We start from the raw sequence: 26,914 nt of genomic DNA on the forward strand, positions 1-26,914 counted from the left end.
CGTTTACGTTACTAAAGAATAAAAAAAAACACCACCATTAATGCTCGCTAGAAGTGACCCAGAATGTTGAGAAAGGGTGCAGCACCTGGGCATATAGCCTCAGAGATTGAGTGCTGCTCGTGTCGACTCCTTAGGTGCTATTTAACTCTCTGCCTACCATGGGGAAAATAGGTGTTTTTTTTGTAGGTTACGGCAGATATTTTTTTCTGAAGGAACTACTGCACTCAATATTTTATGTAATACATAAACAAAAAGAAGAATGAATGCACTTTTCACTCATAAAAGTTTTATTAACAAGACGCATGTCGTAAAAAAGATATAAATTGCCAAAATCAAGATTCTGGGATAAAACTGAACAAAGTCTATAAAGACACGCTTGGTATCTACCAAGAAAAAAATTTTAAGAAAATTATGAGATATACAAAATGTTTTGCCGTCTAATAGACACTATCCTTGAAAAAAAATCAAAATTTGTCATTGACCAGGTATGCCGCTACAAAAATTTAACTGCAAGCACTAAAGTTGGGCGTGCCAGGCTGCGGCCGCCGATGTTCCTAGCTGGTTTGCGTAGTTGTCGCTTTCAGACTCAAAATCCGACGAAAAGGCCGCGTCGTCTGACTCGCTGCTATTCGACGCATCGATAAAATCAGCCGCAAAGGCAGTAAAATCGGGAGATCGCAGTATGCGTGCCGCTACCGGAGCCGGACATTTTTGCATTCTGCTTTGATGATCGCGAAACTTCAGAGCACATTTATCACCGCCTGGCGGGAAAAAAGCGACCTACTAAGAAAACAAAAATGTAGTTTCTCCTCCTTCACGTCCGATGGTGCAGTGTGTCCGTGTGCAACGCAGAAGGTCTCGAAAGCGGCGTTTCACACCATCAATAGCAGGTGGCCATTTTTGCTTTCTACTTTGACGATCGCGAAATTTCGGAGCACGTTCAAAAATCACCGCCTCGCGGGAAAAAAGCGACTGCTGAGAAAACTAAAATATGGTTCTCCTCCTTCATGTCCGATAGCGCAGTATGTCTGTGAGCAGCGCGGAAGGTCTCTAAAACGGCGTTTCAAACCATCAATAGCGGGATAACAATGCCCAATAAGCGTGCTACGGCAAGAGTTAGACTTTTTCTTCAGTGTCTCTTTAATTGCAGTTGGCCGTTGAAAATATAGCTTTCCCCCCAAGACATTTCCAGTGAAGGGTACAGCTGCAGTAAAAACTTTCATGCTCTCCAAAAAGGTCAGCAAAAGCACGCAGGTGAGCTGCGTTACAATGTTTAGGTATGAACACACCTCTCGAGCACAGGCTTGCTGCGCTGTCCAAAAAGGTCAGCAAAAGCACGCAGGTGAGCTGCGTTACAATGCTTAGGTATGAACGCACCTCTCGAGCACAGGCTTGCTGCGCTGTCCAGAAAGCTCAAGCACGCTGCGCCCTCTGGGTGTCTGAAAGCGCCACACAAAGATCTGGTCCCTGGATGCAGCGAACACGTGCGATTCGGTCATAGACAGGTGCAGGGGCTCCACTTCTGTCGTTATGCTGTCCACTGGTGTCCCTATGGAGTTGCACACGATCAGAGCATACTGGAAAAGAAAGAGGAAAGAGTTAGCGAAATAAAAGATTATGGCACAAAAGTCACAGCAGCATAAAAAGTTTTTCAATGTGACTTGCATGAATAGAGTTAATAGTAATCAAATGGTAGTGGTGTTGTTCAAACTGTAGGCACCGTGGGCTCTGAGAGGCCACTGTACCATCTTTCCTACACAGAATGGTACCTGCCATTCTGAGACCACTGCTGTGCTAAGGTTTCGATTTTGGCACAACCTCAAGATCAGGTGGTGCAACTCCACAGCAGAATGCCAACAAGAAAGATACTGACTGTTCTATCTAATTTGTACGAGAGAAAGTCCACGGAAAGACTGGAATTGTGCTACAAATTTCCAAGCACATTTCGGCAGCTAAAGTTTCGAGTTTTACATAGACTACAAGAATCCCGAATTCAAGGCAGGTATACCTGGCTTGATCCAGCACAAGGATGTACGCCTATATAGTCATTTGAGGTGACCATCAGTACACAAAAATGGCATGCATTTGAGTCCTTTGTTTCTTTTGTGCACAAGTTTCCTTCAGCGATTTTTTAGCCCTGAAGAAGCAGCCATGTAAAACTGTTCTGTATCTCTGCAATCTCTGCAAGGTGCTTGCTACACGTCTGCTGCACAAATGCGTAACATACTAAAATTTCAATACGGGCACTTCTGCACATGGCCATGGCATGTAATATGTTGCGCTTTAGAAATCGAAATGCACAAAAGAAAGTATCGAGAATTCAATGAGAAAATTTGTGCACTGGCAATATAAAGCATGCAGTCAGTGCACCAAACCCCACATTCCCATTTTCTATTTGTTTTGATGATGGCCCCCTTCTTAATGTTCCACAACTTAATAATGTACTGCACCTTAATGATGATCTACCATTTATATACACGAAGAGAGGTGGGGTTTTCAGGAAGTTGAAGGCAGACAGTCTTTAAAATAAAACTGTAGGCAACTGCTGTGAATACAGAGATAATGTTTGGCTCAGATGTTTGTGAGAGCACTGTTTAATGAATAGGCAAGATTTTTCTACCATGTTGAAAAATTGTTTCTGAATCTTGTCAAACTGAACTGTAGCTGTGTCACGAGGGGGTATATAAGGGATGTGCCTGGAGAACCAATCATAAGGGGTTTCCACACCAAGAAAAGACCCGAGACTGGTAGTATATATATAAAATCTCATACTAATATACGTAAAACAGTTATATCACTGAAGTATCCCAAGGAGGCATGAAATATACAGGGTAAAAATTTAATAAGAAATAAAAATACAACTTGAACTGACCTTTGGACTGTTTCCATCTTCCCGAGTGGCAATTGTACAGAATTCGCCCATGGCACACATCTTCTGCAGGTTCTTTATGTACTTTACATATTTCTGTAAACAGAACAAGGTGATCAGAAGAATGAGCAAATAGTCATAACTCGTTACAATAAAATGGGTTATAACTTATAATGAACTAATTAATATAACTAAGTACAGTCAGTCCACTTATAACGATATCGAGAAAAATGAGAAATGCGATAGTTATAACCGATCATCGCTATATCTGGACTGCTGAAAAAAAAATGCTGAACATACCTTTGCAGTCTCGAAACCGAAACTTCCACTTGTGATAAAAAAATCGACATTGTAAAATATAGGCCGTGAAAAACAACTTTTATTTATACCTCTAAATAGCGTCTCAATCGTTAGGCATGCTGAAATAGAAATCTGCACTTGCTTTCGCGGGAGTTTCGGATTCACAACCGCCGTGTGTATCGCGTCCATCTGCTGCGCGAACACTGGCAGCTATAATTTAGCGTGCATGAATTCAATGAGCGACTTAATCGATGACGTTGCACTTTGGTTGAACCTCGGGGTCGGTGTCAAAGACGGGCCATTGTCAATCTCGTCGTCACTGCTGCTGCTGTCGTCGCCTCCGTCGCACGCCGCCGTCTGTCGCGACAACGATCGCCCCGTCGGAGTTCTCTTCACAGAACGAGGCAGCACTATTTGCACTCAGAAGCTCCTCCATCGAAGCACCACCTATTACATCGTCAGTAGATACGTGCTTCCAGAGTTCGGACACCACCAGGTTTCGTCGTGGCGCACGAAGCCCGCCTTTTCCTTTGATCGGCATGGACACTGCTTCTAGCCTTCATGATCGTGGTGCTCCCGGTTTTCATAATCGTCGATATCATCCACTGCGCGAGCTTGTACTTCGAGTCTTGCAAAATTTGCAGCTTCGCCTCCAGAGACGCAGCTTTGCAATTTGTCGGCGCACCTCCCGCTGCTTCCGCGGTGCATTTCCGCGCTCGCTGAAAGAGGGAGATCGTAAAGGGAGCGTAGGCAGCGCAGGTGCCGCTTGCTCATCGCTTTCACCCCCCTCTTGCAAAATCAGTTTCGTCTCAAGGGGCGCACCTGCCACTGCTTCCATTGAGAGAGAGCGCGGCAGGGAGCGCAGGCGCCCCTCGCCAGTGGAGGCGTTGCCTTCGCTTATCGCCTTTCTACTGCCCTCCCCTCGCGCGACCACCGGTGACACGGGGGCGAAGCAGCTGGCGCCATCTTGTGCACGCTGCACCAACTTGCGATGCTCTCCGTGGCTTTTGCAATCGGCACGCGGGCAGGATGCGCTGCGCGGTAATGGCAGCAGATACGAACTCGCGTAGGCAAACTTTTCGCCCCGTCTCGGTTAAGGGCAACATAGGAATGCAATTTTCACAATCATTCTGCATGAAAAACGCCGTCCAGAAGCAAAATTTCAATCGTTATATCCGATATGCGATGAATAACATATCGTTATATATGGGTTTTTTTCTCATAGCCCTAATGCATAAGTTGATACTCTTAGCTCGACTCATCATTATAACCGATATATCGTTATATGTGGACTGCACTGTACTACTAATTGCAATTCCTTTGGAATTCCTCTAGAAACATGAATTTAACATATCGCTTTAACAAAGCAAAAACTTTCTATAAATGCAATAACAAATTACAGTTAAACCTCAATATACCAAACTTCAATACTGTAATTTTCGTTATATTGCATAATTTGCATATATTTATGCATATATTTATGCATCATTGCATTACAGTTGTGCATATAATTGCATAAAAGGTTGAATTTCAATATAGCCAAATTTCTATATAATGAAGTAAACTGCTGATTTTACCGACTTTGTTATATCAAGCTTTATCTAGGTGAGAATGAAAATTTGCCAATTATTTAAGACTGGTAAGGCTATGATCTGGTGGCACACAATCCTGCTAATAACTCGCTTGATCCAGTAGTTCGAGACTACCACAAGCTTTCAGCCACCAGGCAAAAATCTAAAGCGGCTGTGCTTCCGAGTCAGTGGCCACATCATTTCCCCACTATGCTGCTGCTAACTTCTGCAATATATGCACACAATACCCTGCACCTTGGTTGTGTGCCGTGTACAATCATGCTGGAGTGGAATGCAATGGAGTGGGCTTGTGGACCTGGGTCTTCATCCAACTAGACATGCTTTTCAATACCACACACACACCTCTTATTATTATTATGTTTCCGACCAGTGAAGTGGTCGGAAACAAATTGTCCTTCCATCGCGATTGCGAAGTAGCTGCGGGTTTGATGCCATCGTGCAGGCTGCAGTAGAATCGGGTCTCCATCCTTGACAATTTCTGCCATGTTTCTGACATAGTGCGTTGTATACGCTGAGTCAGTATGGAACTACAGCTCGCCACAACCGCTGCAGGCAAAACCGCGGTCGCTATCGACCAGTCACGCATGGTGACTATGTAGTTGTGAAGGCGTGCAGCCAATGCACGCACCAAGTCAAAACGAAACTAATGCAATCGCTGCCAACGAAACCGCGATAGTTATCGAAACGATGAGGGATCAGGCAGGACTGATCCAGGCATGTGCAGCCAACGTGGTATCATGTGTTGCAGTAAATGTTACGCACACAAATAGACACGAAGCGTTCAGCGTTTCTGTCATTCCTGTATAGTTTTCGCTGATGACTATGACGACGCAAACTCCATCACTTCGTTTCAGTCGGCTGCTAGCACCAATTTTGCTCTTTTGCATCATACATTTGCGGCACTCCACACTCGCCGCACTCTGAGGGTTGTCGAAATTAACCAGTGTGTGGCCAAATACCTCCGCATTAACAAGAGTCTGATGCCATTAATTAATGCATATGGCTGCTGGGACTGAAGGACGAGTCCGAATTATCCGATTTTCCGAATTAGTGAGGGTGAAATTAACGAGGTTTTACTGTGCATCCCTTTTTTTATTAAGATCAATGTAAACCTTGATCTAAGAGAGTACTGAGAGCATTGCACCAATGTTGAGCCAGATGGCCCTGAGTCCCAGCACCTGTTCATGATGCTAGTAATATTGGCTGAACACCATGAGAACGCAGTCAGCTATGTCCCAGCATGTATTTCATGGCAGGGTACAATGTCCTATGATTAATCTCTATAATGCAAGATTCTACATTTGAACATGGCTAACCATGTGGTACTTTTTTTTAATGCGTTCCAATTTTTGGTTGCTACCAATACTAAATCAAAAGATATACATGTGTTCAAAAAAATTTAGTGACTCCAGCATCATGACCTTGCAATATGGCCTCAGTACAGGACCATAGAGAATATGAAATGTTAGAGCCTGGTTTCAAATATGTGGGGAAATGAAAACATACGCTTGTATCCAATTCATGAAATTACAGTTGAAAAGTACCACACAGAGTTGGGGACATGAAAGTCCCACATATTCACTGAGGCAAAGATCATTCAAGTTGTTATATACAAGTAAGCGTTCCTTGTTCTTACCTCATTCGTGTTGGTGTTCCAGAAGATCACTGTGCTTTCAATGCGGTCTGTCTTGTTGAATGCATAGGCCACAGTGTTTGCCAAAAAGCACCACTAGAATGGAAAGAAAAGGAACAATTTCATCGTTAACATAACAGTAAAAAAATTTAAGCTCTTATGGACATATTTTGTCAACTACAAGAGAGGAAGAGATTCTATTTACAGGAAAGGCGCAAAGACTGGCTTGAGCAAGTGCACTATAGCCTGCTACATTGCACAGGGGAAGAGGGAAGTGCAGCCAAGGTACAGTAATGAATAATGATGTCAATGGAAAGAGTGGATGTGCATGGTGGCATAGGTGAGTGCAAGCGTGCGCTGGGGGCTCCTTCCTGTTCCTTTTAACCAGATGGGAAAGGACGGCGAGCGCAGCTCTGTTGCTCCTGTTCAGTCTGGGCTTCTCGTGCGTCTTTCCTTGTCATGTTTACGATACGCGACATTATGGTAGCTAGCGACGCATTGAACCCTTGCCTTTAGCTTGGGTTTGTCCGAAAAGCGGTGCACAGGAGTAAGAGACTTTGTTTGAAATAACCATCGCATGGTTTTTGGAGTTCGAATTCACTGGAGTAACTCTGTATTCAAATACACAGGACTAAGCCGAGACCAACAAAGCAGTTTGAATTATCTATCCATTCAAATTAAGAGATTTCAAATTATCAAGATTTCACTGTATAGATGCTTTGGGGCATAAGATGGTGAACCATTGTGCAATTATGCTCCTGTATTGATCAGTATATCCGGCATAGATAAGCTAAATGACGTCCCAGCACAATGGCTAGGCCTAACCCTGAGGCTGACAGCAGCAATTATTTATAAGAGGAAATCTTGGTAGTGTTATCATCAAGCCACATAGTGAGGCTCAAGTTGTGAAAGTATGTGCAATCACCTTGTAATCAGGGCGTATGTTGGCGAAGAATATAAATGAATCCACGGCCAAGGCGATGCGAAGTCCCATTCCTTCCCAAGCACAGGCGGTTATCTCCTTGCCAGGAACTCGCAATGTGTGCAGGTACTGCAAAATAACCGAGAAGACACACACACAATGAATATTATTAAAACACATTATTGTTGTCTTTTTTTCATTCGCAACACCTACACAAATGTACAAAAGCATAACTAACTTTTGGTAATTACCTTAGGGCAGGGTGCCTCAAACTGTCATTACACCAGGCCACCCATGGCACTTGAATAGCCCGTGGGCATGGGCATTCTGATGTTTTAGAGGAGTTGGCAGAATGTTACAACTTTCAGAAAATAGGGGGCCACACAAACTCTGCGCTGTTATGGTTGGCTTGGAACTCTGCATCTCAGTGGTGGGAAACCAAACCCGCACATGCTCCCTTGTCAGGGCGATTATCTTCATCCCCAAGAGGCGGTTATGATCTTCCTGGAAACTACCTCTCAAATGTGGGAAAAAGGCCCGAGCACTTTTCCCGTGACAAGATAATTGCCTTCATCCCCGAGAAAGCGTCACCCCTCTACGACCTGAGCAGACGCAAAGGCGAGCAACTAAAGAAGAGGACCCAAGGGGGAAGAGGACGTCAACTTGACAACCTGACAAAGGAGTGACACTTCCACAAGTTCCCCGACGGAGACATCGGCTACCACAAGACCACGAGGGGTTATTTAAGGCCGTCCTGGCCCCCGTGACAGAACCGCTCGAGACTCAGATAGAGTCACAACCATGTACCAATGAAGTGAATACAGTCTTTTCTATTTTTCATCATCACGATGCCCGCCTTCGTCGCTGTCTCCTGATTCTTGCGGTGACGACCCACCTGTGGTGTGTGGAGTGCACGACATGGTGCAGTGAATGGAGATAAACAAGAAGCAGACGACAAGTAGTGTACGCGCGGAGGCGAATTCCGTGCTGGATGGAAAACGACAACGTCGAAGAGCGTCCGGCACGTGAACACGCGATGCAAGAAAAGAAAACAAAAGAAAAAGGCATCCAATCGCAAGAGACCACGAAGCTTCGAGCGGCCAATGAGCAAACGACGAATTGGCCAGAGCGGCAGAAAAGCGAGGCACGCTGGCAGAAGAAGGGGAGAGTTCCAGGAAGCGACGCCAGGAGAGGTCAGCCACCGGCCAGGAAGTTGTAACACGGGCCGTCAGGTTCCAGACCTGAGCCACCAGGACTTCACCCGACCGGGGCCTCCTGCCAACTCGTTCCTGGGCGTTGTCACTCCACCTGAGTGTGAACTGCTGCCCGAGGCCGGCGAGCTTCTGTGCCCGTGGACAGAACATGAGCAGTCAGGCTACGGGCCCGAGTTCCATGCCCAGCTGCCTGGCCAGAACGCCGCCGCCGTCTGCCCGTGCCTCTAAGCCGCCTGCCTTCTCTCTGTAAGCCAGAGCTGCCGTGCTCTGGTAGCCTGCCCAACGATCCAATACACCGACCTTTGGTGAGACGAATGCCACGTCTTTCGTTGTTTCACCACCTCCCATCCTTTGCGAACAAGTACGCGCCCTCACACACGACCTCAACCCGGACTCGCGTGCTATTAATATCATGAGTGTGCTCCGGGTGTTTTTTTGCCGTGATATTTCTTTAAGGGTTTATTTTATGGGTTACTTTTCGTTTTAGTTTTATTAAAAGTTTGTGTGTGTTCTCCAACAAACAGCTTTGTCCTCAATTGGGTTCTCGGAGGCTCCACCTCAGAGAATCATCTGAATCATTAAAGCAAAGAACCTGTCATTACAACACCTCACCTGGTCAAGATCGTATCAGCACTACAAGCGACATTCAGCCCGTAGAGAGCATATTGAAGACCCTATGTTTTTGTTCCACTTGTTGGCATTGATATTGCCACGTGTCATGGTTTTCCTTTTTGCTGATGGCCGCTTTACTAAACTGTCATTGTTATTGGGTAGTCACTCTCCCACATGGGCACACTTTCCGTATCCAAGAATTCATGAACATTTTTGTAAATTCAATGGTGAAAGGGTGTATTAATTTACATGGTGAATGTTAGCATGTTTACACGGCCGATAAAACTACTACAGTAGAACCCCACTGTTACGTTCCCGGGTGCTGCGTTTTCCCGGCTCTTAAGTCGTTTTCAGCCGGTCCCGGAACAGTTCCCATAAAACCCAATGCATTGGCAACCCCGCCGTTACGTCACAACTGTGGGACCGTTCCCGCATCATACGAAGCGAACTGCCACCCCGCGCCTTTTCATGTCGCTTGGCTTGGTTGCTTGACGATGGCATTGGCCACCCAAAGTGCCGGGGGGCGACACTTGACGTATTTTCGGTTTCCGCCAGCAAAAGTATGCCCCTTGAGATCCGTATTTGCCATCTAAAGATGGTGTCTATGACGCATTGCGGCCATAAAATTGGTTTTGGCTCATAGATGTTCCGTATAAGGTCCAAGGGCAATAACGCTGTCGCCGCGTGCTGTATGTGCGAGTGAAAGCGTGCGAGGGGAGCCGACGACCGCATCTAAATCTCGCACGCGAAAGAAAGAAAAGCAGGGAGGAAGTGCGCCTTCTTCCATTGCGCTCGAGGCACCGGCAAGAGAGCGAGGGGGGAGGGATAGCGGGCAGCGTTGTGCTCTGGCATCAACTGCGTACTGCGCGGCTGCGCGCGGGCCATATCTTGAAAGCGATCTACGTTGGGGGCAGAGTCTACGCAGTGTAGGTGCAGTCGGCGCCTCGTAGCTTTGTGCGTGCCGTGTGTCCTCAGTGCTCAGTTTGTGTTGAAGCGATAGACAACAGCACGAAGGTCACTTTGCTCGCCTCTGCAGTGGCGCTTAAATTCCTCACGCCAGTGTCTGACCGCGCGTGTCCGCGCTCATCGAGTTTGGTGTGTTCATGTTTGCCTGTTCATGCTTGTTAACATAGTTAATAAGCGAAAATTACAATTTTATACGGACGATAAAACTACTATTCTTACTTTGTATAGCTGCCTACTAATTTGCTATCGCAATCAATACTTCGGCTGTCGGGTGAAACTGCGACTTTTTTTCACGCATAAGAATTAAAATAATATTGTGTGCAGTTCAACACCACTCCCATTTCTCAATTTTTCGTGTTTCCCGGCTTATACGTTTTTTTTTTACGGTCCCGTGAAAAATGTATCAGCGGGGTTCTACTGTATCCTCATTTCGTATAGCTGTCTACGCATTTGCTATCTCAATCGATGGTTCACCTTTCGGGTGAAACTGCAACTTTTTTTGAGGTGGCCAGAGAAAAAAAATCGCTCAAAATTTTACTCCACATAATGAACGCACCCCTCAACTTAGCACATAATTTTTTGGAAAAAAAGTGCGTTCATTATGCGAGTAAATACGGTAATTATTGGATATGTGCAATGATTGGACTAATTTGTGAGAATGAGACCAGAATTAATTCAAGTATGACTTATTTATTGGAATACATTTGACAATGTTGATGTCGTTCACTCACCTTATCGCTTTCTTTCACAATATTAGTTTAAATGTTTTGAAACGGTGTTTATGAGTTTTCTCACAAATAAAGGTTTCTGAGCAATTATGAAGGTTATGAGAAATTATTGAAAATCCGAAACTAGTTTTTCTAAGTTAGTGTCTGGACACGGTGGTGGTGAGAAAAGAGTGCTGGCAACCAGTGCGCCAAGATTGGCAAAGATGACACCGGCGTATACTGGTATATCTGTAAATCGTTGCTCTTCTTTTTTTTTTTTTTGCCCGTTGTTAAACAAAGTTGATGAAATGACTACAATTAATATAAGTCAACGTCCGATTTTTCGGACTCCCTACCTAGGAGCCGCGAAAACGTCCGAAGAATCGGGCAGTCCGAAAACATGAATGCATGCCTTTTGCTGCTCCCAAGGGCTCAAATCGCCACAGGCACGTCCGAAATAGCTCTAAAGGCCTGCCAGTACACTTATTAGGTGTATCGGTGCTCGTACCGAGATAGGAGATGACGGATGCACACGTGTATAATTAAGGAATACATACCGTGTCCCATGACAATTGCCCCATCTCACTCTTGGTATACTTCACGGCATAACACTGCTGTATTGAGCAGAAACTGACTTTCGGGAACTGGCATTATGCAACATGCCGTGCTTGCCGAGCTTCGAAGCCATTGGCGAGGATCACAAAGGCGGAGTCGGCGCTATTTCAGTTCACCGACAGCGGCAAACTGTTTCAATGAAAAACACGGCACCGAATAGCAAGAAACTTGGTAGCGAACGTCGAAGTAGCTAGGCCTAGCGTTGCCGCAGGCGTGGCTACGGCTGCCAGCAGATCTCATTATTAGACAGTAAACAAACTCGCGACCGTTTGCCAACACTTCAAAAAGCATGAATATTACAACTGCTCTCGAAGTGAGTATCGAATGTAGCGTAATATTTGAAACTACTATTCGAAAATTCGAGTACAGATTCGCACAACACTAGACGTAACACACCTGTGTGTTTGCTTCACCCTATGTCATGTCCATAACGTGATAGATGTGACACATCTGTCCGTTTCCTTCATTTTGTGACAAATCTATCACACGACACATGCAAATCGTGTGTATTTCTTTTCATTTTGTGTCACGTCTATAATACGATAGATGAAACACATTTGTGTGTTTGCTTCGTCCTATGTCATGTCTATAACACGACAGATGTGACACATCTGTACGTTACCTTCATTTTGTGTCACATCTATCGTGCGATACATGTGAATCGTCTGTTTCCTTCATTTTGTGTCCCATCTATCACATGAAAGACGCGACACATCTGTGTATTTCCTTCGTCTTCTGCCACATCTATAGCGCGATAGGCGCAACACATCTATGTGTTTCCTTCATCCTATGTCGCGTCTATTGCATGATAGAAGTGACAAATTTTATTTCTGTTTTCTGTCGCCATCTTAAAACACTATGCAATAGGAAAACTACAAAACACGTCTTGAGCCACTCAGGAACCACTAGCTCGACACACGTTGGCATCTCATGCCGAGAGTCTCGCCAAGCGGCCACGCCAAAACTTCCAGGCAGAACGCCCTGCCCAAAGAAGCTGCTGACCCAGGCCAAATTCGAGGAGCGCAAACAACGCGCATCTGGGGCCCCCATCATCAGTCGGCACACATCAGGATCTCGTGCTGCAATGATTCAGGCAACGATTCATATTACGTAGCTGTCAACTACCGTTGAGTCAGCCAAATTTTTTAGGGACCATGTTGTATGTTTTCCCAATTAGTATGTTTTTTCGTGTGTTTTCTTCCAAAACATATGAACGAGGTTCCACTGTGCATATGATCTCATACTCAATTCAGCTTGTTGTCAATAGACTATAGCAGCATTCAGCTTCAGTTGTATGTGCAGTAGAGTGATAATTCGCCTATTGTAAGAAGAAATTTGCAAATCTATTCTGTGTAGCAATTATAAACCTTGTCACCGCTAGTGAAAACAATAAAACTGACATTGCACTGTCAAACTTCAGTACCTGGATAGACAATGAGACCAGTTTTGTTTTTGTGGTCAATGACAATATTAATGGCTGCTCTAAAAAGTTTTTCCTGGCCAGACTGTACTTAATCAAGCCCTTGCTTACTAAATAAGGTTTACATGGACAGCAGTCTCAAATATGAATGTTACCAGGTGCGTTGCAAATGTTACATGTAATGCAAAGGTGATGCGAATGCTACCCGTTTTGCAAGTTTACCTGGCCATAAGGGTTGAAGAACTTGACCATGTTTCTTTTCTCACTCTCAGAGCCGTAGCTTTTCCCTGTAACAGCCAACATGCTCCCATCGTGGTTCCACTGAAGGCACGTGGCGACCATGTCTGTGTCCAAGACGAGTGGAGCTGAAACAGTGATGCAGAAATATTTGACCACACAAAAACAATATCATAGGACACAAGTGGTGAAATATTTAGAAGCTATCATGTGAACAATTCCTTAAAAAACAAGACAGGTTTGGCAAACTCATTTTGAGTACCTATGCTAAAATCAATAAGCACATGGAGCATAATGCTTCGGACATGGAATCTGAGGCATTTTGCATGCTGTAGCGCCAAATCGGACACCCGGCACGCAACAAAAGAAGGAGACTCATGGTATGATTCAGCGTCCAATTCAGTGCTACAGCATGGCAAAACGCCTCAGATTTGGCTGCCGTTCTGGCATGTCGGATGCCATATCGTACCGTGTGTCTCCTACTTCTTAGAAGTGGCCGTGCAAATAAAATCGCTCAAAATTTTACCCCGCATACTGAACACACCACCAAACTTCATGCTAATTTTTTCGGGAAAATAAGTGTGTTCATTATGCCAGTAAAGGTAGGTGTAAGCATAAAAAGCTTTCCTGCTGCATACCATGAACTGCACATATCTTCTGATAATTCCCCTTGAAACCACCATAGAAATACATGCATATAAAATCTCATTTAAGGAAAGCACAAATTTCCTGTGGAGTGATATAGCAGACCTTTTTTTTTTTTCACAATGAAGATTTACTGATTACTCTGCGCCGAATTAGTCCAAGATGTGGCAAGGTGCAACACTGCTAGTGAATGTACTTCATTTCATCCTGAGCAGGCAATGCAGCGGAAGCTATGCAAGCAGTGCAGTCATACAAGTCTCAGTCTGTACGTTTCGCAGTGCGGATGTTCTTAATCTGCAATACTTTCTATGGAAAAACTAATTTGTATATTTCAACAACAATTTGTGGGAATAATCTGATGTCAAATCACGACTTGCGACTTTGTGCACCTTTGAGCTTGCGGTATGTGATGCACTATGTTTTGGTTCCGAAGTACAAACAGCATGATGTAGCCACTAGTCACACAAACGAGTCGCTGCACTCATTCAGTGGTAAGTAGGTTTAGAATCTGAAGCACCTTCCATGTCATAAAGGTGTCATATTTTGCTACATAAAAGTAAGAGACAGTGTTTCAGTCGAATTACATGATGCACACCTATATGTTTCTTTAATTTTTCAAACACTATTCTTGGACACGAATGCAAGCAGTGAGAGAAGTCTCTCAGGCCTTCGTAATGCTACCTGCTACATGTGAAATGAAGTATAGTTTGATGCAGCAGTTCGAAACTCCCACAAGCTGGTGGCTTCCTGGCAACGTAGCAAACTGGTCCCACTGCCAAACCGGCAGCTATGCCCACACAGTACCACTGCCGTCTCACTAATGCACTATACCAATACTGCCAACTCCAGCTCTCTCCTGCGCTCTGTGCACGCAAGAGGCTGCACCTTGGTTGAGGGTGTTGAGGATCTTGCACTATTATGCAAGACGGAATAAAAAACAAACAATAGTGTGCATGGCTGGCAGTAAGTGGAGGAAGCATGCTGCCATATCTTTTGCGCCGTCTAACTGTGGCCACGGTAAACTGCTCCACACGCACAGTCAAACAGTTTTTCATGTCCTAGGGCCATATCTCATAACCACCTATTCCGTTACCAATTTTTTTCCCCCTTCGTCATTGGCTCGAATGAGGCCAGACCACCGTTATCGCCAGGATCAGCCACTCAGTGAAACGAACAATGAGAATGTAAAATTAAATTAATTGTTACAAAATATGATCTCTGCTTTCCTGTTCTCGCTGACTGCTCAACCTACCAGTGTTTCATGAACCCGCTGAACTACCGTATGCTGTTTTACCCTTTCCCATTGCAGTAAAATCAGTTGAATGTCCAGCACCCGCCCTGAGCACTCGTGCTCCTTCTCTCATCCATGTAGTGCTGTTAGTATCTTCCATGGTACCCCTTCCCTTTCATTCTGATCCCCTTTCCTTGGAGGTGGTCATGTGCATTTGTACTCTCCTTACAACACAGACAGGCTGGCTTTCCTGCAATGCTATGTCATCTAGTGTTTGGCTTAGTTGAGTACTGAAGGCCTAAGGGGGACAAAAAGAAATTCTTCCATTATATACGGAGCATTGTTCCGAATATGGCACGAGGTTGTTTCTCTAGTTGTTACTTCGAAAAAAATAAATCTCGTTTTATATCTGTGCAAAAACTAATTTGAACTCCTCCACTAGTGTCCCTAATAGCGCACAATGCATCGTCAGAAGATTTGTGTACCATAAATAAATTAATAATTTGCACCGCTGTTCTATCATTTTGTTTTCACTTTGTGCTTTCCATCGTGTACCCACTTTTTATCCACTGAAATACCCCTGGTTTAAACGTGGAGTGAAACGAAATGAATGGTGATGGTGTGCTTGGCCCCAAAATAATTGTTAGAAGACATTCTGCAACTTCAGTGCGCACCTGGGCTTCTGAGTCGCAATAAATAAAGAGAAGCCCCGCACTCAAAGACAGGACTAACACTCACAGTCGTCACTTTCGTTGCTCATCAGTTGAACTTTCCCATTATCGTAGCCTATGGCCAGAACAGGACAGCCTGGTTCAGGCATACACCTGCTGTACCAGTGCACCCCGATCAGCTTGGTCCCACCAGAACCGTGCAAAAGTGGCAGCGGAATCTTCGACTGCACATGGGAATAACAGAAGAGGAACTTCATTAATTTCAAACCCCTGTCGAGGGTTTCAATGTCGACCAACACAACATCACATGCAGTACATACGTGGCAATGAGGGACTATCTCCATGTTAAAAATGTGTGTGTGTGTGGAAGGGGGGGGTTGACCAGACACTCAGCTTACACCGTGGGATTGCCCATACACTTAAGGCAAATTACATAAAATTAAATTACGCAAAAAGTAAACCACAATTTCTCAAGGAGTAGCTGGCCAATTCATTGACAAACAATACTGCAGTGATCACAGAACTTGTCGCAAAGTTTGCTCTTGCAAAGGCAGCTGACGACATAAAAGAACCCAACTTCAGAATACTAGTACACTCAGACGTACTATCACAATATTTAAAAGATATCGATAGAAAGAGACGAATGTGGGTGGGTGGAGTCAGGATTCCAAGGAACATAGAAAAATACAGTATACGGAAGCAATGTGAACAAAATCACACCCTGATGGTGCGAATCACACCACCGATGGCAGAAATCATAGTTTTCAACCTGATTACAATAAGATCAGTGGGAAATGACAATCACTTGTTGCATCCACTTTTTCTACTTTATTATCTGGACACATGAGAAAATGCAGACGGGCCCCTTGAGAAAACCCTTTGTTTTTTTGTCTGATAGAAGCCATCAAGGGTTTCTTGCCAACTTTTCAGAGTAATGGCCTCAGCATGGCTAACTGCAATCTTTGCTTTCAGTTTGGACTATCTGACAAACCTTGCAGAGGTCAACCACTGCATGGACTGGGGAGAGAAGCACTTCCATAATTGTGGGTGGCATCCGAGGCACTATTGCTGGCTCTTTCCTCCACCAAAACCTTGGCAGGCATGTGATCAGTGAGCGGCAACAAAATGATTCGCACCAATTGCATTATACTCGTCTGGGTGCCGATGCAGACCCCTGGCCGCGCCCAAATAAAGCCATGGCGCACTTTCTGTACACTCCATGCCTTTCCCGAGGTAACTCGCAAACAAAAAACATCCATATACTGGTTGAACCATCTATACAGGAGTTCAACAAAGTAAAACTGCATGGCACGGTTTGTTTTTGCACGACAGATGGTGCGGCAAAGCTTATCGGTCGGTGTTGCTCACGTCTCTTGTTTTCTGACATGGTAGACTGGCACAAAAGGCCCGCACATTTTTTTAACAATGCGAAATCCAAGAACCTTTTATGAAGTGTGATTCAGAGGACATCGATATTGGTAATGAGGTGTCTTCATAAAATAAAGATTCAAATTTTTTCTTACAAAGGCACTAATTATCCTAAATATGATAAGCATTTCTTAACATTTCTTTGAATGTTCATATTAAATACTTTGTAAAATGTACCGCAATGTATTGCCAATAAATAACACTTGAATCTAGAGCCTGCTAATGCGTTACTTAGACAAATTGAATTTGCAAAAAGTTAACCTCCAGTGGCAGCTTGGTAACAGCAGATCTACCACCACTACACTTGATAATAAACAAAAGATAAAATAAAAAGAGAGAAATTTTTCTTTCTTTTTTGGTTGGAATCATGGCTTTGTTATCCTTAGGATAACACAAACCATAGCCTCAAAATAACAGTCTAATTTGCTTGTGTGAAGCAAGAGTGGTGAAGAAAAAAAAGAAGAAAAGCGGTGTAGATAGATAACTTGACAGTATTACGTATATATTGTAATGAAGTACACAAAAAAGTCCTCCTTTCCACCATGACAAATATTACAATAACATTATCGTCAGCCTTATCTGGGCAGCTCTGTCTAGCACTCCCTCTGATTTTCTCACTGGATAAGTTGCAGCAACAACAAACCACGTTGGCAAGCCCGGTCTTAAGGCACGGGGAACTATACTGCCTTCTAGACGCTGTAGAGCCTGTGCCACCTCCCTTTAAGTGCAAATACATTATTAGCATTCGTGTAACAAAGCAAACTTCAAAAACCTTCCAGTTACACTCTTCGATTCTAAAACCCTACCAAGTAAGAGGAGATGAAATACTGAAATCTTGGTCTAACACAACTCCCATTTGTGAATTGCTGCCATATCAGAGAGCAGTATATAACTACCATATCTGCACTACAACTGCGTACCTTCACTACTTCTGTGCAACATCACATATGCCAAGCATGTTCACCTGCTTTCATCAGGAAACAAGTGACAGCAAAGCCCAACCATAATTACCAATAATCTCCAAGCAAGTTTGAATAAAAAGAATGCTAGTACCTCCACTTTCTAGCCCATTTTACGAAAGACATAACACCTCAATTAGCTCAACTAATGGCAACAGAGAACAGCGTAATCACTTTTTTTTTTTTCAGACTCGCCTTGCATCACCTTTGAATGAACCTTTTGAATGAACTGGCAATATCTGTAGCCTGCACTCCACAGCATAAAATGAGTAGGTTGGATTGCAGTGTTTTCAATGCTTCAATCCTCCTCGCATACCCTCCCACAATTGTGATGCATCACTGGTTACTTGGGAGCTAGAGCCTCGACGTGGCCTGTGCTTCAGGCGTAATATAATACAAAATGATTGACAATCACAGCCAGATATAGCTGCATATGAAGTATACTTGCCACAGGATTGCCGCCTTGTTCGTAAACATGAACTTCGCCATTCTGCATTCCAAACAACAAGAACTTTCCATCGGGAGACCACTAGAGGAAATAAAAGTGGTGCATATCAGCGTATGTTGCATAAAAAAGAACAAAAATATCTAAAAATCTGAAATAGTAGTAACTATTGGCTGGAAGTGAGCCAATAACATGATGAGGCTTTTTCTATATAAAGTTAACAAATGTACCCTTCATGTTAACTGTATATCCTGGTCGAGCATGCAGCTTTCTATAGTATCTAGGCAAAGCGGAGCATTGACAACAGATGCTTTACGGTTACTGAACTACAGCAGAACTTCAATCAATCGAATCAATTTTATTTTCCAGTATAAATGCTGGATGGTCATTTTGGGCTAAAAGCTACATAGGTAGCTTGACATGTCCCAAAAGAAATTACAAGGCAAAAGCAATCAAACAGTGTGTGCACAATTCACGACAGTACAATGTAACAATAACTAAAAGCAAGTGAAGGCTGGAATACATGAAAATGTGAAATGCAGTAAAAAAAAAAAATACTAATGACATTTTAGCATTGTTCTCCTTCATAGAGAATGTGACAACGTAAAAGCAAGTTTTTAATAGTTAAAATACTGGCCAAAGCACAGAATAATAAAACTAGGTTCAATATTATATACAGCTTCACAAAAATAGGAAAGCAGCAGCGATGATAAGTCAAGTTCTTGTTGGCTTAGTTGCTGTTTACTAAAGAATGTAGTTACTACTAAAAAGACAAAACACAAAGAGATAAATGATGAAACACTGCTAGTGTAGCTGTTTTTGTTTCTCTCTGCATTTTTTTTTTCAGCAGTAATTAACGTCTCCTTGAGGTTACTGAACGCCAGGCTTCCATTTTTCGGTATGTTCAAGAACCAGTGAAGACACAGAAATGATTGCAACTGATGCTTTTCTGCCACAATTAAGCACAAATGAGGCTTCTGAAAAGACATGCTTAATTCTGCTACCGTATTGGTGTAGCAGCGCACTAGCCAACTAGTGCCAATTAATCACCAACTAGCCCAATTTTCCACATTACTGAATTCTGCTACACCCATACCTATCTCGGCACATATATGAAATGCACTCCCAATGTAAAATAATGTACACTGCTTACGTGCCATACATAGGTTTAAGCGTGAGATCCAGGTGTTTCTCTGTTAACCTGCTGCAGGGCCGAGATAATAAAATGGTTCTATTCCAATACTTTTCATTTACTCGATTTGTCAATGGTCAGAGCAGTGCTAGGCCTATGTTATCACCAGAAATGGACGATTGTGGGAAGTACATAAGAAAAGTGTCGTGTGGACAGCATCATGTGCATTGGGTAAAGTTACGAGTGCTGAATGCAAGTTCACTGTTCTTTCATTTCTGATTGCCTGGTTCTTGAATGGCTCCATTTGAGACAGTGGGAAACATTGCAGGTAGACGGCATGGTGCTAACATGTGCTTGTGCTGGAGTTGATGAACCGTGGAAGGTGGAACGTTTATGGAAGGTTAGCCCCCCCCCTTAATAAAGGGCATATCTGTAGGTGCCTACATTTTTACATTTATTTTACCTTAAAGGGCCCCTGAACCACCCCTTGAGCTAGGTGAAAACGCACATTCCGCCGATAGCATACGCTGCTCTGAACATCTCGGCCAAATTCTGCACTCGTGCACGGCGCGCAGGTCTCACAAGCAGAGCGCAAAATCACCTTTTTCTCAAACACTCTCTTTTCAAAAAAAGCCTTCTCCTCTCCCTTTTCAAGTCTGCTGGCGGCTGCCATATTTCTTCATACAGCAGATTCCCAAACACGGCTGCTACTGGCCAATAGCTGACACCAATCAAGAAGCGTGAGCCCCCTATCGCCTGCTCATGCTCAGCCTCGTCTGAGCAAATTTAGTGTCATTTTGAGCAAGTGCACTTTGACGCACTGAGTGTCACTTTGGCGGTGCGCTGCTACACGAGGAAGAGAAGTGCACTTTGAAAATGATGGTGCTGACGATGGGTGAGTCAGTAGCACAACATATATTTGTTATTTTAGGCAATACTTGCTAAGTAATAACATATTATATATATGAACAGCATTTAGAATAAAATATAGGTGGAAATGAAATGAAACATTGCAATTGCATTAGCGCCATCGATCATCACGAGCCAAGACAAGACGGCGTCGTATCCAAGGCAAGCGCATTCAAAATGGTGGATTTCGTTGCAGATGGCACGAAAAGTAGTGACAGGCGATTGGAGCGTCTTTTGGCAGCACTTATTTGATCCTGAATGAGGCGCTCGCGGCTAACGTTGCTCGCGGCGGACGCAGCCATTGCACGGCCAATGGCACGGCATGTGCTCTGGCATGCCCCCGGCGGCTGTGGCTGTCAACAGCCTGAGAGCGAGAATAGTCAACTAGTAATTTTTGTTGTAAAGTACGTTTTAATACGTATTAGTATTCCTAATAAAGAAAACAATAGTTAAAAAAGACTACCGACTCGGCTTTTGTTATTAGTTTAATCATTTCTGTGCCCCTGCTGCCGAGACTACACACTTCGGCGGAGCGAAGTGAGTTGCGAATGCACTCACCAGCGAGTGCGCTTTGCAGCAAGTGTCACTACGCGTGTCCATGTGACAGCGTGCGAATGACACTCAGGGCGAAGTGCACTCGCTCAAAGTGCACTTAAGTTGTCCCGCGTGACAGGGGTATAAGAATGAAACCTTGGCCACGCCGCTTATCGGTGTCGTAGCCGTCTGCTCTCGCATATTTAGATTAGTCTGGAACACTCAACTAGCCTCGAACTATGCAAAACTTAAGCCCACAACACACGTATGCTATGCCTGCTGTGCCTTGCAATGAAGAATGCATGCCAGTGCACACTCACTCCTGGCTGCTCCTGGCTAGACGTGCTTCGTATTGAGTCTCGCATTGAGTGCTACAAAGTGCGCGATCTTGATTTGCCTACTACACATGCAGGACAAAGCCGGTTCGGGGCACATAGCACGGCCAGGGTGGAGCACGCGAGTACACACTCTAGCCCTGTTGTGCACTTACAGTTGCACGTAGCCACAGGTAGCACTGTAGCGCAAATAGTGCGGCGCTGCGAGGTGCCGTGACGAGCCCACTTGCCGTAACCCTTTAGGCGGGGTATCACTACTCTATTGAAACCAGTGCTCCTCCACTCCTTCGCAACGAAGCGTGTTGAGGGTGAATGGAAAAGGTAAATAACGCGCTCTAAGTATTTGCGCTCTACTACATGTTTTTTAAAAATTCTTTCGGCAATATATTCCTGGGAATTACACTCATTTGAAGGTGTTTTTTGAGGATTCAAAGAAATGTGTTTCAGGGCCTCTTTATTAGGTTCCTGCGACCAACCTTATCTTTATGAATAAGTAGGCCGGATGCCTGTGCCAAAGGGTTATTTTAAAAAGTTGAAAGTATCAGTCAAGTTTCAGTCAATCTTGAGAAAGGCTGGGCTCTGGCTGAAACAAGGACGTAATAAGCTTTTCAGAAAAAAGCATAAGCTCTGTGTGTGCGTGCATGCATGTGTGTACATATGAAGCCAATCTGACGCAAATTTGCAAGCAATAGTATATATAGCAGGTATTCTAAAACTATTGTGAACTCACTTCCACCAAATGCAGATGAAGGTTCTTCAGTTCCTTGCCCCATATACGGTTCCCATCTACCGAGCCAACAATCACAGCACCTACGTGATGGGGGAGAACAAGAAAATGTAGGCTATTTAAAATGGAAGGTTTACATCACCTTGAGTTTCCACGCATACAGAGAGATGGAAACTAGGACTGTGCCAAACAAAAGTGGCTTATAATTTTATAATATTTGAAGCCATGCATAGCTTTGTATCTATGATGCACTGGTCAGGGCATTTCACTTCTACTTTACATTACATGCAAGTTGCAGCTACAGCACATTTTTTTCTCCACTGATAACAGACATCAGCAATGACATTGGTTTCATCACACGTTTCAGGAATTTTGCAAGAAAAGCAGTCAACTGAGCTTCTGTGCTAGAACAAATACACTTTATTTACAAAAATGTAAGACGGTCTTGAATATTAAACTAATATGCCCAGCCATTAGAAGGTGTTTTTTAGAAATTTTTTTAGAAGCTTCCTTGAAGCTGTGCCAACTGAAAAAAAACATCCAGAAAAGTGAAAAGTAAAATGAAGAACCTCTTCATATATGACAACAGTTCCAAATTAACAGCAACATTGTGCAACACATCAAATGCTCATGTGGTCGATGAGAAGTGATCAGAGCGACACATGAAAACTCATCATCTATCTACACTGACATCAGTCCATTTCTCATCGCTTCCTTCCGTGTACAATGTATTGTACTCATTTTTATGATGCATTTGAAATGCAGCAGAGTAACAAATGGCACGAGATTAGTTTAGAAGAAATGTCTTTCCTCGTGCCTGCTATTCAGTTTTGTAGCTTGGCTTCAAACACCTTGCCAAAGGTGATATCAAGCGATAGCAACTATGTTTTCAAATCTTCATACATAAAGCAATAAATGTGGTTCATTTGAAATAAAAGTAGCGGCTCATCTCTGACAGCATGAGCAATAACCGCATTTTTGCAGACATTTGTGTGCTGTCTGCGTGCAAGATATGAGTTGCACACAAACTGCACGAAAAATTGTTCAGCAGAAAGTTTAATAGAGTGAACAGCGTTACCATCATCATACACAATGCAGATCTTCTGACCATCAGCATTCCATGCCATGCCCCGAACAAGTGACTTGTTTCTGTTGTTGATCATTTCTTCATACCATGATCCTGGAAGCCAAAAAATTTCAAATAAATGTGATGGCCATGCATTTCTGAAGTAAAATATTTATAATGTAACAAGTCCAACCTTTGTAGAGCATCCATACTATGATGAGTCCATTCTGATCACTAGATGTTAGCTTCTGAAACTGTGAGTTCCAAGCCACAACCTGCACCACTCCTGAAATGTAATGCACAGCCATTACTCATCCCTTATTACATTATCTAAGGGAACACCAAAGGCAGACATTAAGTTCAGTTTGATTGACTGATTAGCCATCCAGAAATTTCCAAGAATTCTTTTTCTGCACCGTTACCAGGTTTGGGCAGGAAGAAAACTGAAAGCTGCCCTTTCTTCATGGTGTTTAAACTACCTGTGAATGCAGGAAAACGTACGCTATCTATGTTTACATGACAGATGTGAGGGTGAAGCCCTCACGAAGTATCATGTCTCCCTCTGGTCACCCACGACCTCTGAGAATGGGGTCATGGTGATCGGTTCTTACAAGGGACAATAAAGGCAAATACCAAGTCTACATGGACTGTCAAAATACCATTCCAGAAACCTTGCAGCACTTGTTCCGTGCCAAAAGAGACTTGGTTTACGAGAAAATTGCATCTGAAAGGTCTGCATACCTTTAGCACAATTCAAATTGACCGCCCCCGAGCGGGGAGCGGTAATGTTGCATAAGCCATCACTGCCCTTTACTGCCGGCGGTGAGTAAAACGGTGCCCGACATACGGCGCTACAGTTTTCTGCACAAAATGCAAATGCAAACACACAGCCATGGAGAAACCGAGTCAAGACAGAGCATTGAATTTGCGATCGCAGCTGCTCTTGGTCAAGTGATGAGGACCGTTCAGGAATCCTGCGGCATCACATGGACATGGCATTCTCTGCTACTTGCAGTGTGTGTGAGTTTCGCGAACCGGCAAAACCAGCGCAGCACTACCCGATAACAAAACTACTGAAACGCGAAAGTGCAGGCAGCGCAGAGTAGAGAAAACAAAACCTTTCGACCGCCCGTGTTGTTGTCAAGGGTAACGTCAATGAGTCCTTTTTTTTTTCTAAAAATCCAATAGAACTGGACAAGTAGCATTTTATTTTGTCGTATAATTCAATACAATGATATTTTAACGTGAGAGCGTTAAGGGCCTCATGTCGCAGAAAATCCGGCGTCGGAGTTCGTGGCGGAGAAAATCATCTCGAACCACCCCGACCACGCAGGCCCTCCGCATGGCACAAAGGCATTAGCGAGCTAATTGAAGTTCTCAAAAGTAAAATCCGTCAGAAAAATCATAAAGTATGACTTAACCACAACCTACAGACGTGATAGCGTCGGATTGTAATTTGAATATGTGAGAAAACATAATTCTGTTACAAAGAAACTCAAACCCTATTCCAGCATTTCTACCATTCATACAGTGGCGCGCCCGGGTAGGTTACTTGCAGAAACACCCTCCAGATGGCGCTCGCCTCATCGGAAGCGTTAAACGGCAGTGGCGCGCAGAGGCAAAGGTGGAGAAAAAAAAAGCTGCAGTTGCCGGGAAGCCTGACAAGCATTCAGGGATCTTTGAATGCTATCGCGTTCCACTCTTAAAGGCGAAGCTTAAGCATCCTCCAAATTTTTTTATTATGAGTGGTTGAGTACTAGTGACATAATTATAATGAGGAGTGCCTTCGGCATCGGGCTAGTATTTGAATGTCCTGGGGTAGTCTCTAATCGTGTCCTCCATTTACTTCAATTTCTCGATTACTGAAGCTTTGTTCGTGATAATATCGACACTTTATACATTCTCGGGCAGTAATCTGTCACGTTAGCTTGACTTAATATTTTGCCTTTAGTATACCTTTAAAGCATGCTGCCAACCTCAGAGGCCACACTTCACTTCTCTTTGTGCATAAGAGGATGCAAAGGGATGGTGCTAAAGTCATTGGTGAGAAGAGTCCCTGAAAAGCCATGATAACAAAGTAGCAACAAAACAAACCAACCCATCTATCAACTGCACTGCAGGTTTTGAGAAATGGCGATCATTAAAGGGTCCTTGTGACAGGTGTTGTTGACACAACCGACAATTAAACAGTTCACACTTTGTGGTTAGAGCTGAATGGAAGGTGAGAACACTCCCTAGAGCTGATACCACTCATGTTGTATGTGGGAACATTCAGCAGGAAAAGAGGAAATGAAATTTACAGACTGCACTTAGTGTTACCAGTGCGAGTTCCTCTGTCAGAAAACATTTACTTTACCTTATTTAGGCATATACTAAGTCAAGCGAAAGTGATGGATTAGTGCTCGAGTATCTATAAGGCGTCAATATTATCGCGAACGGAGGCCTTAGTAATCGAGAAACTGAGGTAAATACAGGACACGATTAGAGACTCCCCCTGGACATCAAGTACTTGCCCCATGACGAAGGCACTCCTCATTTAAATTCTGTCACTAGTATTCAACCACTCGTTATAAAAACATCATTGTGTTGTATTATAAGACGAAAGAAAATGCCATTTGACCAGTTCTATTTCATTTTTATAAAAAAATAACTCATTGACATTACACCGTTGACAATGACGCGGCTGGTCGAAAGGTTTCGTTTTCGCTCGACTCTCCACCACCTGCGCTTTCGCGTTTCAATAGTTCCGTTACCACATAGTGCTGCACTTGTTTTACTGGTTCGTGAAACTCGCAGAAACTGCAAGTAGCAGTGAATTCCACTTCCATGTGTTGTTGCGGGATGTCCTAACGATCCTAAGTTACTTGACCAAAAGCAGCTGCAGAGGAGCATTGTAGTGCCATCTGTCAGGCGCCATTTTACTCACCGATGGCAGCAAAGGTGATGGTGTATGCAACGTCCCCACTCCCCGGTTGGCGTGGTGGGAGATATGAATTGCCATAAAGGTATTCGGACCCTTAAGATGCCAATTTTCTCATAAACTATGTATTTTCTTTGCAAGAAACAAGCGTTGCGAGGTTTCGAGAAAGGTATTTCAACAGTTCCCATTGACTTAGTATTTGCCTTTAGTGTCCCTTTAACCTGATAGGCCCAAAGGCGTTACATGCAATAAAATATCAATTAAATTTGAGAAAGGAGGCCAAGAATCAGTTTTTTTTTTATGTGCGAGTTCTTGAGTGCAATGTTTCTGCTCATTCATGTCTATCGTTGACTAGGGGCGCGATCTTGTACGCGTTCCAAAATGGAACGGAGGCGTTCCGTTCCATCGAGCCGCGCACGATTGGTTCTCGAGTGCAATGTTTCTGCTCATTCATGTCTATCGTTGACTAGTACTCCTGACATAGTTGCCAGGGGTACACACCAGGGGGAGTTAGCTGCATATTTCTGAAATGGTGATGTCAGTTTTTTTCTTATGAAAGCAGCACTTGTTTACTTATGAAAGATCTCAATGGTTACACATCTGTTAATTTCAATGTACTAATATATTGGTCTAGCTTGACATAATTTTTTCCAAAAATGAATCCTTAGAAAGCTCACCAGACCTGTAAGAAGACAATGCATACTTTATGTAGATTACGAATTTACTACATATTCATAAAAAGAAATTCCTGACATAAGCCATATTGCTTTACTGCTTTTAAGCAGTGCTACCACAATTTCCCATTCCCAATTGCAGTTCAATTAG

General features: G+C 43.7%; 1 protein-coding gene across 1 annotated transcript in view; it reads right to left on the minus strand.

Moving 5' to 3' along the window:
• LOC119450499 (WD repeat-containing protein 35-like) overlaps positions 1–26,914 on the minus strand; it is an 83,718-nt gene that overhangs the window by 54,546 nt on the left and 2,258 nt on the right. The window contains exons 4-13 of the mRNA XM_049666519.1: positions 23,363–23,455; positions 23,182–23,283; positions 22,107–22,186; positions 18,470–18,550; positions 15,702–15,858; positions 13,073–13,215; positions 7,320–7,445; positions 6,398–6,490; positions 2,873–2,965; positions 1,378–1,577 (exon numbers count right to left, since the gene is read on the minus strand). Coding sequence (XP_049522476.1) covers positions 1,378–1,577; positions 2,873–2,965; positions 6,398–6,490; positions 7,320–7,445; positions 13,073–13,215; positions 15,702–15,858; positions 18,470–18,550; positions 22,107–22,186; positions 23,182–23,283; positions 23,363–23,455 — 1,168 coding nt within the window. The remainder of the gene's footprint in view (positions 1–1,377; positions 1,578–2,872; positions 2,966–6,397; positions 6,491–7,319; positions 7,446–13,072; positions 13,216–15,701; positions 15,859–18,469; positions 18,551–22,106; positions 22,187–23,181; positions 23,284–23,362; positions 23,456–26,914) is intronic.

Source organism: Dermacentor silvarum, chromosome 4, assembly GCF_013339745.2.
Source record: "Dermacentor silvarum isolate Dsil-2018 chromosome 4, BIME_Dsil_1.4, whole genome shotgun sequence".
Lineage (NCBI taxonomy): Eukaryota > Metazoa > Arthropoda > Arachnida > Ixodida > Ixodidae > Dermacentor > Dermacentor silvarum.